Source organism: Rhinichthys klamathensis, unplaced genomic scaffold (genome assembly GCF_029890125.1).
Source record: "Rhinichthys klamathensis goyatoka isolate OS25496 unplaced genomic scaffold, OSU_Roscu_1.1 h1tg000341l_1, whole genome shotgun sequence".
Classification (NCBI taxonomy): domain Eukaryota; kingdom Metazoa; phylum Chordata; class Actinopteri; order Cypriniformes; family Leuciscidae; genus Rhinichthys; species Rhinichthys klamathensis.
In genome coordinates, this window is record NW_026606855.1 from 2047501 (window position 1) to 2066458 (window position 18958).

The 18958-nt window shown below is 40.3% G+C and overlaps 1 protein-coding gene across 1 annotated transcript in view; it reads left to right on the forward strand.

The window, feature by feature from the left end:
• The window catches only part of si:dkey-82f1.1 (DENN domain-containing protein 2A), a 55427-nt gene that overhangs the window by 5554 nt on the left and 30915 nt on the right, over positions 1-18958 (forward strand). The window contains exon 2 of the mRNA XM_056272558.1: positions 17986-18072. Coding sequence (XP_056128533.1) covers positions 17987-18072 — 86 coding nt within the window. The 5' untranslated portion in view covers position 17986. The remainder of the gene's footprint in view (positions 1-17985; positions 18073-18958) is intronic.

Below are 18958 nucleotides of genomic sequence, written 5' to 3' on the forward strand. Positions count from 1 at the left end.
CTTCCCACCTCGTAAGTACGCACTTCCCAGGAGGACTTGAACGCATCAATAGCAAGCAAAGCGTCAACCGAAAAACAACAACAACAAAAACAAAACAAAAACGCTGCGCTGCCAAAACGCTCTCAAGCGCCCACAGCTAGGCGTTTCCAGCAGAGCGGCTAGTGTTTTCAGCGTGCTAAAACGCTTTGGTGGAGACGAGTCCTCCGTGTTTTTGTCCTCTTTTGATGTTGTACAAGCAGAATGTGACGGTTGGTCAGTGTGGTATTAGTCCCGCCCCTCCTTCACTGTGATTGGACGGCTGGGTAATAAGTGACAGAGATTAGCGCTGCGTTTTACCCAAAGTTGAACATTCTTCAACTCTCGGCGACCGGTAAAAAACGCAGAGCGCTCAGCACTTCAGCGTTAAAAAGACGCTCAGCGCCTCGTTACGCTCCCAATGAAAACAATTGGAAAAATACTAGCCTGACGTCGTCATACTCAGACTCTAGTCAGCATGTGAGTCTGATACGACTCCATTGGGCTGTGATTATGGGGCGTTTCAACCGAACCAGGAAAGAAAATGCCTCTGTACTCAATTGGATCGACAAATGCCTTGATCGCGGTTCTCTGTTCCTCTTTTAAAATGAATGCGCTGTCTACATCTCCTATAACAGACGCGACGGCTGAATCTACACATCTCACTTCTCCAGCGGCGGCCATCTTTGTTGTAAAAGAATTCAACTCAAGCGCTCTTTGGTGACGTGATGATTACGCTACTGTTGATCATCTGTCCATCATCATATAAAGCCCGCCCTGATGATTTGATTGGTCCGAACAGCTTTGGTTCAGGCATACTCGCTTCACAAAGGATCGAACTAAAATGTTGTGGGCGGGGCTAAGCTCGGCTGGCATCCAGGCTAGAAAAATACGCCAGGAGCATAAAAAAACGCTTTGGTGGACGCAGGGCCTTAGGTCGTGTGTCCACCAAAGCGTTTTTCCACGCGTCTGGCGTATGTTTTCAATGGGAGCGCCACGTTTTTTAAACGCCATGAGCGTAACGAGGCGCTGAGCGCTCGGCGTTTTTTACTGGTCGCCGAGAGTTGAAAAATTTTCAACTTTGGGTAAAACGCAGCGCTCCACGGCCTGTCTCCACGGCAACAGCTGTAGAATTTGCCCTGCAGTGCGTGTGAGGGAATTCTGGCTGCTCAGGAATCCGTGAGCTCCGGGGCTTTGTGTTGTAGTGGAAGGGAACGGACCACAGATGCTGTGATTACTGACCTCCACCCCTTCTTCTCCTTCCCGTCTTTCTCCTCTGTAACCCTCCTTCTTTTATAACTCTTTGAGTTTCCAGCCCCCACTCCTTAAGGAGCCGTGCCTGCAAGCTGTCGCTCCGATGCCGTCTCAGTCAAGGTTCAGTGGTTTTTGTAGGACTCAAGAAGAGAGAGAAAGGGACAGAGCAAACATCAAGGTTCAATTGTGTCGTAGTTTACTCATCCTCGTCATTCCACGTTTTTAAGAATATTGCAGTGACCTCAGCTCCTAAAATGACAAAAGTTGTCTATATGACTCGCACAGGGCTTGACATTAACACCCGCCAAATATATTTGACATTAAAGCATATTTGTATTTATATCTGTGTATTTATTTCAGCAGTGGTGTTTAACGCAGTCACTCCTACAAGCCACTTTGGCGAGTTTATATAACATACATTTTTCAATTGTAGTCTTTTTAAAAGCCATCTGAAATAATAAATTAAGTGCAATCTACTGTTGCAAAAATATAGATTTTTCGATACATATCGGTACTGAAATATCTGAAACTCTTCCGCAGGAGACACGATAATCTTTAATCTCTCCGACAGGTAGTGACACACAAACCCGCCTCTCCTCACTCACTCGCTTCATTTGCTCCGGATGAATATTGTTGGTGTTATAGGGCTTGAATTTCGGCGTGGGATTGCGCGTATTGAGCATAATTTTACTCACTCCCGCAGAATTTTTGCTCACACCCAAAGTGTGCACATAAAGCCAAGTATATTGGCTATATAAAACAGTATAATGGGCCTGTGCGTCAGGTCTTAAAGTGACAGCAGCCTAATATACCGACTGCCAAATTATGAGATAATATTAAAAATATCTATATTGCAGTTTTTCCTCATGGTATTTATGTCAAAACTGTGGCCAGTGAAAATGCTGAGTGGCTTGTAACTTTGGAAAACCACTAGCCACAGTGATTGGTGAACAAAAAAGTTAATGTCAAGTTAATGAAATCATAACATAACAGACCGAAATTTAAGTCGTTATCCATCAGAGCTCCCATGCTTCTGTTTGTTTAAGCTTACCTTGTCGTAACGTCACACACAACACCCAATGCCTTTGGGCATCGACGCATCGTTGACATCAAACCAGGTGCGACACGTCATGCAACACATTAAATCTAAGTTAGATACGCAAACTTTAGTCTGTTCCCCAATGAAAGTTAGGATATGACTTCAGAAGACTTGGAATATATATATGACAATGTTGATAGTTGTTTTCTTCTTGGCGGAATAGATCGGCTACGCCGCTGCGGTTATATGCATACATGAATTACCCGTAGCAGACCTATACAGGGGGAGTGTTTGAAGGTTGAGCTGCGAGCTCATTGGCTACTGATACAGCAAGAACCAATCAGCTGTGCCCTATAGAGAATGATGTGATTGCAAGCAGAATGAGTTAAGGACCAATCAGTCTGTGGTATCTTGAGTTTCATGACAGAACTTTGTATTGCACGAGTTGACTACTTTTATTGTGCTTTTGGAGCTTAAAGGAGTAGTTCACTTTTTAAAAAACTTTTGCTGATAATTTACTCACCCCCATGTCATCCAAGATGTCCATTTCTTTCTTTCTTCAGTCGAAAAGAAATTAATGTTTTTGATGAAAACATTCCAGGATTTTTCTCCATATAATGCACTTTGCTGGGCACCAAACAGTTCAATGTCTAAATGACCGTTTCAGTGCAGCTTCAAAGGGCTTTAAACGATACCAGACGATGAATAAGGGTTTTGTCTAGCGAAACGATCGGTCATTTCAAAAATAAATAAAGAAGTTAAAGTTTTATAGGCACAAATGCTCGCCTTGCAAACTCTCCTGTTCGAACTCGTTCATCAAAATGAACAAATCTTTTTTCGAGTCATTGACTCGTTCATCAAAATGAACGAATCTTTTTTCGAGTCATTGACTCGTTCATCAAAATGAACGAATCTTTTTTCGAGTCATTGACTCGTTCATTTTGATGAACGAGTTCGAACAGGAGAGTTCGCAAGGCGAGCATTTGTGCCTATAAAACTTTAACTTTTTTATTTATTTTTGAAATGACCGATCGTTTCGCTAGATAAGACACTTATTCATCGTCTGGTATCGTTTAAAGCCCTTTGAAGCTGAACTGAAACGGTCATTTAGACCTTAAACCGTTTGGTGCCCAGTAAAGTGCATTATATGGAGAAAAATCCTGGAATGTTTTCATCAAAAACATTAATTTCTTTTCGACTGAAGAAAGAAAGACATGGACATCTTGGATGAAATGGGGGTGAGTAAATTATCAGCAAAAGTTTTTTAAAAAGCGAACTAATCCTTTGATAGGTCATATTCATTGTACGTTTTTATACAACATCCTAGTAAACATTCTGTTTAATATCTTCTTTTGTGTTTTACAGAAGAAAGAAATGGGTTTGCAATGACATGAGGGTGAGTAAATAGTGACAGTTTAAAATTTGGGGTAAACTAATCCTTTAACATTGTTCAAAGGACAGTCATGTCCCTGTATATCTGCATTATGTGGGTGGTAAAAAGATGAAATTGACTTTATTTCATCAATCAATCATTAGAAAGATCAATTGGCAGTCCTCAAAGTACTTTCAGAGAATAGGATGAACTGCAATGCTCATCTTCAAGGCCAGATTAGGACATGTGATTTGTGCAAAGACAAGAGATGTGACGTGGAAGTGTCATGGAGTTTCAAGACGACAGGAAGGAAGGAACAAGAAGAAAATAAAAAGGAGAATGTGGGTGAGGCGGAGTAAAACAATCCATTCTTCCCCATCTGGAACGTGGGATGTTTCTTCTTCCTCTCCTAGCGTGGGTTGTTTAAAATACCTCTTTACCTTCTAAAACACTTTAATACTGCCTTCTTTTCTTCTCTCGCTCTTTTGCTGCCTGCACATTTCCAATCTGCAACCAATTACAGCTTTTTGGAAACAGCAAACCATCTAAGAAGGGCAGCCTAAAGGCCCTTTCACATGACTCGTGTCAACATTCTCCAATTCATTGAACTCTGGGAGTGAAGAGTCAAGTTTTTTCTTGTCGCTGCATTTCTTACTGGTCAAGCACTATCATGCAACACTCAAAACTGTCAACTTTTCACCCTGTTTGCTTATCAAATATTTAAAGGAAGGAGAAAGCTCTCCCATATCTGCTGTTGTTGAAGAATAAAAGCCAGTGGTGTCCAATCAGACTCTACAGTAGCTTGGTGCTAATTTGCTAATAATTTGGTAGAATAGTCAAATTAGACAGATGCCAACATGGACAGGTTGTGTAACATGCCTTCATTCTAGAAAACCGTGAACAAAGTACAATAAAATACGATAAAAATGTGGTTTACGGATCAGGAATGGCTGCATGATGAAGTAAAATGTGAGTCCTAAAGGAAAACCAGGCGAGATATGCTTCTGTTGAGGGACAAATAATGAAACTAATGACTTGTAATTACTTGTAAGACCTCAATCCAAACCTGCAATGTTCACTTTTAAATTGGAAGGGTTTTATTAAGTCATTAGTTTTATATTCAGCACGACTGATAAGTTCACGTTGTTCTTTCATCAAAGCTCTTTTTTCCCTGGCAGAGGTGTTTCAGGTAATGTGAGTTACACAGTTTGTCCTCCTGTGCAGGTGGAGACGCACCTGGCCGAGATTTCACACAATGCTTTAGTTGTTACAGTCGCTCTCAAACACACTGCCTGGTATGTACATGTGCAACCTTGATTACTATTCCTGTATCAGGTTCTCACTTCAGAAGAATACCCTGCTTTTTTTTAGGGAAAAGATCTTGTTTGAGTCTGGGTCATGACGAGATGCTAGCTTAGTTGTGCACAGACTCTTAGGAGATTCACATGCAAATTCTTATACTGTTTTTATTTGGTGTCATGCAGTAAGCCTAACCCTATAGCCATAAACATTGTAGCAGCACATGTGAATCTCAGCGAGGTTTACCTTCAAGGCACGTCTAATTTCAGGACCTTGAAGAGGATAAGATGTTTGTGTTGGGTAGGCTGCAGCGGAACATTAGCAAATTGTAACTGGAGGCAAAGTTGCGGGATGAAATTGGCAGAAGTGGTTTGGATAACTGATCAAAAACTAACCAAATTGGCTCTCAAAGAGCATTCTATAAAATGTGCACAAGCCCTTTTTTTAATATATAAACGCCTGTTTTCCATGCCAGGTCACAATCCTACCCTGAAAATCATGGAAATATCTGTGCTCTAACACCCGGTGATGCATTAAAGCTGGTAATGTTTGCAGAGGAACATGCAGTTTCCCCGTTTATGGATCTTCTGGAGTTCTTGTATTACAAGGGAAAACCACTGAATTTCCAAAGACTATTCCTTTCCGGGAGTCACGTGGCTGAGCTTCTGTTTTTGTCCCTGTTTGTATCCTTAAACCTGGACATTTTCAAAGGGAAGGATGGGGTGATGAGAGGTCATCTTAAGTACGCATGTTTGGTCCGATCAAGATAAAACAAATCATTTTTAATCTAATGCCTTTCTCTCCCAGAGCCGTGAAGCATCCTGAGGATGCAGAAAGAAAAATATCATTTTTGGTGGCCGTGGTTTTTGGAGGATTCGAATTTTTACCCAGAATCCACTTGAAATGGATATCCATCACTCTAAAAAATGCTGGGTTGTTTTAACCCAAATTTGGGTCAAATATGGACCAACCCAAATGTTGGGTTAAAAATTTAATTAAAAAATGTATAGTTGAAAGTTGAAGTTGGGTTAAAATTTAAAATTACATTAACATTTGGGTTTGTCGTAGCCTGGTTAAAACCAGACCATTCTCAGTTGTAACTGAGTTATGGTCTGGCAAAGCGTCATAGACAAATCATTTCCAGAGGGGCGTCACCAACGAACGTGGCGGATAGACCTAAACCCAATCAGAGCGATGAAGGAGATGACGTATGCAGAGCGGCGGAGACACATCTCCGAGTGTTGTTCTTTGCTCGGTTTTTAACTAAAAGGAAACGTTCAAATCGCTTAAAACAGACGCGATAGCCGATTCGAACGAGTGATGTTCGACGGCGCCGTCCATCTTTGTAATGTAGGCTACAAAATCTGCTTCAAAATCCCAGCGCTGTCGTCACCCCAACGTTTCTGATTGCTGCCGCGATTTCGGCGGATTGGAAATGGGCTTGAATGAGCTCTTTGCCAGACTAACTTTCAGAGCAAATCTAAATTTGCCGGAAGTTGTCTGGGTTTTCCCAGGCTAGGTTTGTCCATATTTGACCCAAATTTGTGTTAAAACAACCCAGCATTGTTTAGAGTGTGGCAGTAAAATACAGTGTCCCTTTCTGGCTGATCTGAGTGGCGTTGTCTCGATCTCATGTAGGAACTACAATGCTAATCTTGGATGTAGGTGGTGGTCCTCGATCAGCGCAACTCACGGTGGCCCCTATACTCACATACCGCAACTTTTTCTCCGCTCTTGGCTTGACTCGAAGCCAGATCTCCAGTTACACTTCCTGTTTTCCCTCACGCTTCTGTGGTTCCGCCTGGCCATTCCCACCGGCCCTATGCGCCTCAGCGCAGACAGATTCCTACAATTCCCTGCGCTATTCCCATCGGAGCCCTGCGTGGCGAGAGCTTGGGAAAGTCCTCTTCCGGAGTCAACGATCCACCAAGCAACTGAACCTCTTGTTTCTCTCTCCTCTCTTTTTTTTATTTTTGCCCTCAGCTCACTCTCAAAATCAACATTTCCAGAGTGAATGTAAACCAAACCGCCAGAGTGAAGCTCTGAAAGTTTTCACAACCTTCAGCTACATTTGGAATCCAAGGAAAAGCGTACATTGGTTTTCCTCTTCGGATCAAAATCAGATGGGCTCCTTCATGATTTGTGACTTTATTTGAAGTATAGTTATTGCCCTTTAATCTATTTTTTTTTTGGAGATCCAATAACTTTTGCTCTGATTTTTGCCTTCACTGGTTTTTAGAGTCTCGGATTTGCCAAGATACCCAAATCTGTAACTTTAACACTGAAACATAGTATAACTGAAACCTTTTGGTCTTGAGAGGGTTTAAGAAATGTGTGTGTTCATCCTGAGATCTCTGGCATTTGATTGCAGACTTCTTGGAAAACCTGACTATAGTTTGAGACGTTGAGATCTCTCTTGAATCTCTAGAGGAGGCACATTTTTTTCTCATTAGAAACAGAAAAGTCTCCATTGGCATTTTGCTGTCAAGGAGAAACAACTGAGACATTAAAGAGATGTTTTCTTTCCTAGGGGAATATGATCAAAAACGACTCTCCTAAATTAGATTAACATTTGATTGCAGATAATAATATCTTGGCAAATCTGAGCACATTGTGAAACATTGTTGAGATCTCTTTGAAACCCCCAGAGGAGACGCATGAGAGATTACTGGGGTCTTGTAATTCCACATCCTGTTATCTCTCTTCCTGTGTGACTAACTGTCCGTGATGTCGCCCCTAGCTAACGCTTGCGTAAACAAGAAAATAAGAGTTTGTCATGCCGTTTTCTCCCTTGAGGCCTAAAGTGTCGCGCGGTTGGTCATGTGGTTCTGTCTTAAAACCATAATTACAACTTCTACGGTTTCACTGTGCTCGTTTGACCCGAGCAAATGTAAACACTAAACAGCCATCATCATCCTCCATGTCCCGGAAGAGTATCATTAACAATAAGTTATTTTAACGTTATTGTTAATGTTTTACAACCCAGACACCACAACTACAGGGAACATAGCTGCGATTCAAATGCACAACAATTCACAGTGAGATTATATTTGCAAGGCACTGATGGGGGGAACGAACACACATACATTAATTGTTTGCCGTATCCTCTCCACTTCCTGTCTCATTCTGTGGCCGACCTAGAAGTGTTCCTGTCTAAAGCTTGTCCTCTCCACTACAGGATAACTGTAGCAAGGATGTGTGTGTGTGTGTGTGTGTGTGTGTGTGAGAGAGAGAGAGAGAGAGAGAGAGAGAGAGAGAGAGAGAGAGAGAGAGAGAGAGAGTGAGTGTGTGTGAGAGAGAGAGTGTGTGTGTGTGTGTGTGTGTGTTTGAGTATGGTTGTATGTTTGTGTGTGTGAGAGAGTGTGTCTGTGTGTGTGTGTGTGTGTGTGTGTGTGTGTGTGTGTGTGTGTGTGTGTGTGTGAGAGAGAGTGAGTGTGTGTGTGAGAGAGAGAGTGTGTGTGTGCGTGCGTGTGTGTGAGAGAGAGTGTGTGTGTGTGTGTGTTTGAGTATGGTTGTATGTTTGTGTGTGTGAGAGAGTGTGTGTGTGTGTGTGTGTGTGTGTGTGAGAGAGAGAGAGAGAGTGTGTGTGTGTGTGTGAGAGTATGGTTGTATGTTTGTGTGTGTGTGTGTGTGTGTGTGTGAGAGAGAGTATGGTTGTAAGTGTGAGTGTGAGTGTGAGTGTGAGTGTGAGTGTGAGCGTGAGCGTGAGTGTGCCTGTGTGTGTGTGTGTGTGTGCGTGTGTGTGTGCGTGTGTGTGTGAGTATGGTTGTATGTTTGTGTGTGAGAGAGAGAGTGTGCGTGTGGATGTGTCACGTGTGTGTGTGAGTGAGTGGGTCTGTGTGTGCGTGTGGATGTGTGTGAGCGAGTGCGTGTGTGTGAGTGAGTGTGGGTCTGGGTGTGTGTGTGTGTGTGTGTGTGTGGGTGGGTGGGTCTGGGTGCGTGTGTGTGTGTGTGTGTGTGTGTGTGCGTGCGTGCGCGTGGGTGTGTGCGCGTGCGTGTGGATGTGAGTGAGTGAGTGTGGTGTGTGTGTGCATGCGCGTGAGTGTGTGTGTGTGTGTGTGTGTGTGTGTGTGGGTGGGTCTGGGTGCGTGTGTGTGTGTGTGTGTGTGTGTGTGTGTGCGTGCGTGCGCGTGCGTGTGCGCGCGTGCGTGTGGATGTGAGTGAGTGAGTGAGTGTGGTGTGTGTGTGCATGCGCGTGAGTGTGTGTGTGTGTGTGTGTGTGTGTGTGTGGGTGGGTCTGGGTGCGTGTGTGTGTGTGTGTGTGTGTGTGTGTGTGCGTGCGTGCGCGTGCGTGTGCGCGCGTGCGTGTGGATGTGAGTGAGTGAGTGAGTGTGGTGTGTGTGTGCATGCGCGTGAGTGTGTGTGTGTGTGTGTGTGTGTGTGTGTGGGTGGGTCTGGGTGCGTGTGTGTGTGTGTGCGTGCGTGCGCGCGCGTGCGTGTGGATGTGAGTGAGTGAGTGTGGTGTGTGTGTGCATGAGCGTGAGTGTGTGTGTGTATTACGCAGAAACGTTCCATATATTGCCGGATTGTAAATATTTAGCTTAATTTGCTGATGTTTTTATCTATCTTTAAGAGTTTACTACGCTCAGCTTTAACACATTTCACCATACTTAAAGACAAATGGCTCGACAAGCGCAGTCTGTGTTGATGTATTTCCTTTTGAAACAGGAAGTTTAAGTGGAGCCACAAAACTTTTGAAACTCATTCAGCGTGTTCCACCACACCCAAAATCAATGCATAAAATGTGGGAAAAGTTGGCAGATTCCACTTGGGTCTGATGAGAATAGTTCCTAAATGTATTTTTTCCCCACTTTCTTGCATCCTCAGTTAGCAAGTATCTGAGTTATTCGGCAGATTTACTGAGGTTTGTGTCAGCAGAATCTAAACCTACAAACAGGAAAGACAGAGAACGAACAGCAAATGTGATTGCGATTTGGCTCTCAATATCAGTGACGGCCAAGCTGTCCTCTCTCTGTGGAAATCACACATCTATCTCTCTGTTTTGGAGAAGTGCAGAGAGCATGATGTCATCGGTTCGAGGGCCCTCAGGGCCACAGCCGAGTGAAGGCTTTATGAGAACCAGCTGTGAGGAGGAGGAGGAGAAACAGAGTTAAAGCTGGCTCTCCTCGACATCTCGGCCACTTGTTCAGCACAGATACGTGACACATCTCCAACTGAAAAACCTTTCATCACTGCGCTGCATTCAAAACATTAAACGATTCAATTCTCTCATCATGCATTCACCCCTCATGTTCTTCCAGATTGCGTGCTTACTTCTGTGTAACACAAAAGCATACATTTTAATAATGCACTGGCCACTCTTTTGCATGCAATTACAAGGTGGACTGAAGTCAAATGCAATGCATGTATTAGTCATTTTTTAGCCACTCTTGAACATTCAGCTTTTGTGTTCTCATGAAGGAAGCAAGTCATACAGATTTGGAAAAACATGAGAATGAGTAAATGATGCTATTTTTGAGTGTATTTCAGCACTAAAACCTGCGTTTGTAAATAGTAAATAGTGCGCTTAACATCCGAACGTTTTGCTCATTAATAACTAAGGCTGCATTTTAATTCACCTTAATCGGGTACATATTTACACAGCATTTTGAAAAAATATTATATATAGTAATTACATACGGTTTTTCTTTTTACTTCTGGGACTGTTTGATTAACAGATGAAACTCCATTAACTGCATCTGTAATGGACCTGATATTTCTAGGACCTGATACGCCACTATGTAGCCGACGCTTGAAAATAAAACGTGGTGTTTTGAATGAACTTCTGATAATAAAACTTTGATTTCTGCATCTGATAAATTTTTTCTTTTTCATTCGCTTTTGAGAAGACATGTTGAAATCCTTCGTTTGGTGTCATAATATGATGCCCATATATAGTTGTCAGTCGGATTTAATGGGCGGGGTTTATGGTAATTGAGAATGAGCGTGCACACGCGTCCCATTTACGACTGATTGGAATTCATTAACACACACACACATTTCACTATCACATCTGACGTTTACGAAGTATTTGTGAATCAGGAGATGAGTTTTCGGGAAGGTCTCTTTACGCGCAAATCACTCTCATATTTACGAATTTTTCATGAATGAGACCCATTGTGCGTAAAGCACTTGACTTTGACTTTTTGAAATGTAAGCCCTGGAAAACCCTCGAAAACAGCCATATTTATGAAGAGGTACTTGAAAAGTGCTTGACTTATTTAAATACAATATACAGTAGCACGCATTTGAAGTGGATCAAAAAAGTTCATCAAGACGAGAACGGGTTTTGTTCAAAATTCGTGTATGACTTTGATGAAAGGTTTTGATCCACATCAAATGTTGACTACTACTGTATCTAAAAAAAACACACACACACACAAATGCAATCTTTTCACGCAAAATGAACACTGCAACCCCCATCAGACATTTTTCTCGATAGTACGCCAACATTATAATATAAAATATCATTTATTGAACAATAATAGCCATTATATACTTTGTATTTAATATGTATGATTAAATATGTTGTAAGTTGTATTTTGAATACCTTAAATCTGTCATTTGAGTTTTAAAAATCCTTAAAAAATACTAAAGATATTGTTTGATAAGTGCGATCTCTGATTGTAGTCCCTGAAAACTAAAAAAGTAGAGCTTGAAAAGTCAAAGTACTGGCATTTCTGTTATTTATAAGTTTATTTGTATAGGGACAGTACAAAAAAAACATGATCCCAGTCAAAACTGGAAAATATGTATTGCACATAGAGAGTATAGCAAGAGCTAACTTGCATCTTAGGTCCCTAGAAGGGCTTTTCTAAAAAATAAAAATAATTTAAAAAAAATACAATAAAAGACTACTACTCATAGAATAAAACTACCACAATGTGTCACTTACAGACAATCAAATACCTACCCAAAATTATACATATCAGAAATGAGCTTACAACTCGAGCTTAAAACTTTAACATCACACTTTAATAAAAATAAAATAAAACTTTTACATTACATTACACTTTTACATACTAAAATTATTACATTTAAATATGCGTGCAGTTCTGGTTTATTTTAAACCACCGTTTTAGCTTCAGTGTAAAGGACTTTATTACAGGTTATTTTACAGTATCAGTGAATGAACATGGTCTATGTCGGATTCTGGAACGTTCCCGCTGATGTCATGCGGATTTGACCTGGCTTTTGTGAATCTGACCCTTTGTTTGCATGTGTGTGTCCATGAATGTCCCTTATGAAACCCTCCTACAATCCAGCTCTGCAGAAGGGTTTGGCTAAGCTAGGCTTGATCCGACCGAGAAAAAATGAAAAGATTTATAGCTAAACGCAGATGGTCTTCCATTTCCATTAGGTCTCCTCCTCACATCGCCTGACACACTCCCATTTTTACACATCGTTCCACTCATATAATGCTGTTATACACTAAATGTGATGAATCTACATTCTTTTACTGAATCCAAGGAAATTTGCCAAGTTAAAAAACTGCTTCACACACAGAACTTGTACACTTGTACTTGTGTTGACCTCCAGCTAGCTTCTGTTTGTAAAAAAAAAACATGTATTTCGTTTTGCAATTAACAAACTTTACGCCGTACTTATTATATGCATCATAATTTACTCTATGCTGACATATTTTGGACTAATAATGCACACAAAAAAGTGTATATCTAGAAGCGTTTTTGTGCTACAAATCTAAGAAAACACGTACAGACACATTTTGGCATTTTGAGATTTCAATCAGGACATTATTTGTGTATTTATAAAGGTCTTAGTTGGTTTAAAAGTTCATAAGTTTAACAAAACAAGCGTAACTGACATGTTTACTCTGCAGCCGTTATCGCACACACTAAAAGCTTTTCTTGTCTGCCGGGAAAAAAACGTTTTCTAACTTAATAAGCATGTCGTCTCTTCCCTCTGGATCTCTGGAATGATAAAGATCGCTTGCATAACATTACTGAGGGCTTCTGATGACCCTCACTGTCCTTCACTCATGTGACCATGTGATTTGTACACTAATCTAATGAATATTAAGTATCTGACAGAACTGCAAGTGGCCTTTTTGATGTCTCAAAAGTTTCTCGAGTGATAAAGAGAATCGAGTAATCTCACATGTGTCTCCTATAGGGTTTCCAAAGAGATCTCAATGATGCTCAAACAATTCTCATTGCTATCCGCATTCATTTTATAGCAAAGTCAAATTTAGTGCTTTTCACAGTACACATCGAAGCAGCTTTACATGAGTCATTAATGCGTTTTTTCGTATTCGTCATTCGGTGGCTGTGAATTGTCAAAACACCTCTCAAGATGTTTGCTACAGATGCGAAAAACGCCGAAAATCGAACCCGATTTGAATTTTTTTATGACAGACGAAAGTTTCGGAGGCGAACGTGTGTTCGGTAAATGTGATTGACACAACGTGAGGTCATGTTTATTTTTTAACGTGCAAAAATTTCAGACGAGAAGATAGCAGGGTCACACCATGTCAAGTCAACCAAATTTTGGAAACTTCCCCGGCTCAAAGGTTTCATTTTGTCAAAAAAAAATTCTGAAGAAAGCCAAAATATTACATGTAATGATTGTATATTGACTATTAATCCACTATTTGTCGAGGGGGTCCAAGTTACAATTTTCACCTGAGATTTGAAGCCAAATTACAGGGGGTCAAAATGACTGCAGCATCATGATTTTATTTTCACACAGAGATTGGTAGGTCTATTAGTTTAATCTGTTGACTTTAGCAATCTTTGTCGCATTATATGCCAACGGTGACAGTTCAAAAATGGGAAAAATCACTTCCTGCCCCAGGTTTGCATGCCTGTAACTCAAGAAGTATTAAAGATATCTTAATATCCTTTTAGATTCTGATTCTTAACATACATTTCTTTTGGTATCTTCATTTTAAAGGCCTTCGATGGTTCAATCCCAGAGATATGGAGATCTTAATGCCGCTCCATGAGCAAATTGGTCAATTGTACACATTTTTAGTGGTCAAAAACCTCTTTTTTTTCTTTTAAAGAGGAATATCTGAAGAACAAATAATGTTGAAACTTTTCCCCCATCAACACAATTGCATAGATCATGCCTGTCTGAGTGCCTTAAAAAATCCTTTTCCAAATTTTGCATGCCTGTAACTCTAAAAAGTTATCTTAATATCCTTCTAGATTTTATTTCTTAATAAACTTTTCTTTTGGAGTCTTCATTTTTTAATGTCTTATTGGTTCAATCCCATAGATATGAGGATCACAATGCGACTCCATGTCCAAATCGTAAAATTTTTCCCCTTTTCAGTGGTCAAAAACCAAATATAGGTAACTTTTTAAACAGCTGATATTTATTGTGTTTAAAGATGAATGTCTGAAGAACAAGTAATACTGAAACTAGAAATATATTTTATTTCCCTAAAAATAATTGCATACAACATCCCTCTGGTTGAGTTGACACGGAATAACTCTATATCACCCTGTGGAAGTTTACTATGTGTGCAATTTAAAGCTGCGGTAAACGCATTTATTTGCAAATATTTTTAGGAAATAGAGAAGAAACATTACGGGAAGCTCCATTAAATCCCCTGAACTATGAAAGAGCAGTAAAACTGAGCATTACTCTCGGTCTCCTCACAGATCCGTTTGTCAACATAGTTTTCTCCAATCCTCTTTCTGTTCAGAACAATGATCGCCCTGTCATCCAATCAGCTGACGGGCATCGGGTCAGGGGGCGGGGCCAGTGAAGGTCCCTCAGGTCATATAGAGGTTTTTATTGGCTGGAACAGATGGCTCACTTTCTCCTCATCTTTGTGGAAGTCGCCTTATCTCGCAGGGGTCACATTTAACAATCGTGAAGAGAACAAAGACCCTAAAATGAAGGTTGTAAATACAGCTACTGTCAGATTTACTGTTTGTGGCTATCAGGATGAGTTGACTTTAAGTGGTTGTACTAGTTTCTATTGCTCTTTTGAACAAATTGAACACTCAATTAACAAACAAAGTATTGATCTTTAACATAACTTGTTCAGGTTGTGTTACAGACATTAATGATTCTTTTAATCTTGTTTTCTAAGTATGTTAAACGACTTATAAGTTATATTATACAAATTAACAAATGATATATTCCACCTATACTTGACCGAGTAGATTGTTACATTGCAGCTCAAACTTTGGCTCTTCACTTTTTCATTTCTCTCTCTCCCTTCTTTGCATTTTCAGAAGAAGAAGAAGAGGGGGGGGGACGCTGATGTTGCTCCGCAAACATGTGACTCGACACACACACACACACACACACACACAGCTGAAAATCATTTAGGGCTGTCGGTCGCCCGAGAGAAAGAGAGAAGATAGAAAGAAGAAGAAAAAGACCGCAAACTAAAGAAAGATCGACAATATATATTTAATGATAATAATTTAAAATAATGAATGTATCATTTTTGTCTTTTGGGGTTTTGTATCTTATTTTAGTTATTCATTTTAATTTACAACTTAATTAAATTATATCCTCTGTGGCAAGTGTTGACGTACAATGGCAATACTTTGTTTTACAGTTAGAAGTCACTAAGGTAGACTATCTATCTTAGAGAACCGTTGTTAATTAATCTGATTAATTATTTAATAAATAAATGTATTAATATTAAATATAATTTAATTTAAATGATTTTGCATGATTATATAATGTTTAGTTTTACATACAATATTTTTAAATAATTATCAATTTTACATCTCACTTAATTTTTTGTATTTTATATTATGTTTTATTTTATTGTAATATTTTATTTGATTATTTTTATTTATTTTATTTTTCAGTTCTTCTGCCGTTTAGTACCTAAAGTTTTGGATGGTTTACATTAATTGCTCATCAAAATAAGAGGGCTCACCACACACACACCAAAGTGTGGAACTCCACAGCACAACAATATCTCATTATTGCTCTTGGCCGACGCTCAGAAAAACAACCAATGATGCCAATGAATACTTGGCCACAGATAGATCAACACATTGAGTAGCACTGAAGCCCAGCGACACACCAGAGGCCTGATCACCGACTCCAGGCAACATGTTAGACTCGAAATCGCACAGTTTGGTAACCTTTACGTCATCTGAGCCGGAGAGGAAGGTTTTTACGGCCGGCTCCAGTGGTGGCAGAATGCTGGGAATGTGGGTTAATCGTTGAGCTCTTGCACATGTGGAATGGCGCTCGCCGGCCGTGGAAACAGATGGGGTTCGTTTATATTGCACCCCCGCTTGTGTCCCATGGACATTGTCATACTTCCGTTTGGCAGAACAAAAAGAACAGACGCACACGTACACACTCGACAATCCTCTCCAAATGTGTTGGTTAAGTGGTAACACCTGTGTGGCGAGGGTCCAGATCACTCGACTGCTTAGCGAGTTTTTTTTATTGGCTGGTTGATGATAATTACTGGCTCCTTTAAAACACAGAGCAGAGAGAAGTACGAGGTCGTAGATCACGTTGAGTTTTCCCCATTTTTTTCTCTCTTTTGTTTGGTCTCCTTTTTTGACCTCTGTATTTTGAATATTTTGCATGATTTTGAGGGTGAAGTTTCTCTGTTAGACATTTGTTCAAAATCACTAACCCTCACTTTTTATGATTTCCCAAATGAAGCAAAACTGGGATGTTTGTTTCATGTTTGTAACTGTAGTAACCAGTCTGTTGTAAACTCTCTGACTATAGTCTTTTGTGTTTGGGTTGTGAGTCATCCGGCCTCCAGGACTGAGTCCATTCCTGTGTCATGAGGATTCTGCTCTTTGATAAATGAATGACTGTTGTAAATGTCCAATATTTCTTAACCAAAAGTACTGTGTCTGTACCATGGTACAGTTAGGGCTGTCCTTAGGGAACCCCCAAATCCCTGTTTCCTCTAACTCGCGCATACAGTGATGGTTTCAGATTGTGATACCATGCTATTTTGATATTTACTATGGTATGTAGTAAGTTTCCATATTCATATAGAATGGTATATGCATGGCATTTCAAGCTATTTCAATGAATACAATCAAGCGTAGCTCAACATGGCATCATGACTTTGCGTAAACATACACGCCACTTTCAAGTCAAGTGGCGTGTTATCTATACACATTTTGAGCTATCCGCGTGTATGTCCACGCAGAAACGAACCGTCATCTTTTGCGTGTATGTCTACGCCGTTAAATGTCCGAGTGATTCCGCGTGTATGTCTACGCCGTTAAATGTCCGAGCGAAACGAAGCAAAATGTAGATCTACATCTGGGGAGCGATATTTTTTTCCCTAGGATGGTAGGGGAAGACTCATAAATGGTATTAACCCCAGTGACGGGTAGGTTTAGGGACGGGGTTGGGGTAGGTCATATATTTATATATCCAGTAATGTAAGTCAACGGCGTTGATAAACACGCTGAAAAGCGATTATGCGTGTTGATAGCACGCCAAAAATGGAAATACGAATTGGCGTGTCATACAAACGCCATTTCATGAGATCAGTCTGCGTAGCTTCAGTTCTGGCAGGTCACGATACTCAAGCTTGCATCAGCTGACTCTCAGCTGATACACGTCTATCTATAGGAATACGACGCCTATCACTGTATTCATAAATAAGCTCCTTCAGTATTATCAGCAGCTATTGCGTTTCTCAGGAGCGAATTACCCTCCTCCCTCCCCAGCTCCACCTGTCTCCAGTCAGGATTTGGCGTTCTGATTTCCCTTTGAATCAGAATAAATTCTCTACATTAAAATATTGACATTAATGATATCTGCAACACATTCTCGTTGGTTCTGTTCTGTTTACCCTATTGCTGCTCTTATCCATGCTAGGCTGCATGTATGTGCATCGAGTTCTTGCCCAGAACAGAACCATACCACCAATCCAAACTATATGCTCATGGTCAATCGTATTTGACGATAGTGGTCCTGACAGAAATGATGCTATCCTTGTGTATGTCCCTGAAACTATGATATTTCCATGTTAATTGTCCAAAAATACTTATTTCTGTCTGTTTGTGTGTGTGTGTAGGATGCCATCTGCTAGCACCATGACTGGCGGGAGAGCACTGCTGCTCTGTACAAACACGGAGGACTGCATCTACCAATCAGCAAACGGGTATGCACAACTAAGTCCTTTAATTTCCTGGTAATTGGTTGCTGTTGTTGTTAAAGCTGCAGCTTTCCAGCCTTCCATACCAATTGAATTAATTGTGAATTTGACTATTAAACTATTTGTTTAATCAAACAAAAGAAGCATTGTTAAATATTGTATATTGTTGTTCTGTTTGGTGCCACTGGTCACTAAAAAAAAGTCACAAAAAACATTATTGAACTAAAATATAGTACAATCATTTCATTGAAATAAAGATAAAAAAATTCAGTCATTTTTGACCGACACACAAACAGTAGCAGAGTCCAGGGGGTTAAAGATGTTTTTGTTTTGCATAATGCTTTATCCAATCCAATAAGTGTCAGTATACTATACACTTCAGGACCATATAGCCCAAAATTACTCTGTGCTCTTTTAATAAACTACTGACTGACAGTGCTTAGAGTAAAACAATGAGACTTCAACTTTATTGTCTAACAGAGAAATTAGCCAATAAAACCGTGTTCTACTATAGGTGTAACTCTAAGCTAGCTTGTTCTTTTTGGGACGGCAATTTTGGTACTGCAATTTCTTTTACTTTATAAAATCATACCTTAAATGACATGTTCATAAGATCTTTCAGTCTATGCTTAAGTTTCCCAGCAAACAGACTGTGCCACATTGATCATACACTGCAGTATTAAAACTAAACATGTCCAGTAAGGTAAACACTGATAGACTTCATAAACATCCCCAGGTGGGATATTGAGGGTAATTTTAGGACAAGCCTAACTGTGAAAGTTATTTTTACCGAAATCTAATTAAACTCCTTTGGTACTGCCAACCCATGGTGGTTTGGCATGCCATGATGTGTTAGTAAAAGATTTAAAACCTGCAGTAGAATGGGCGAAAT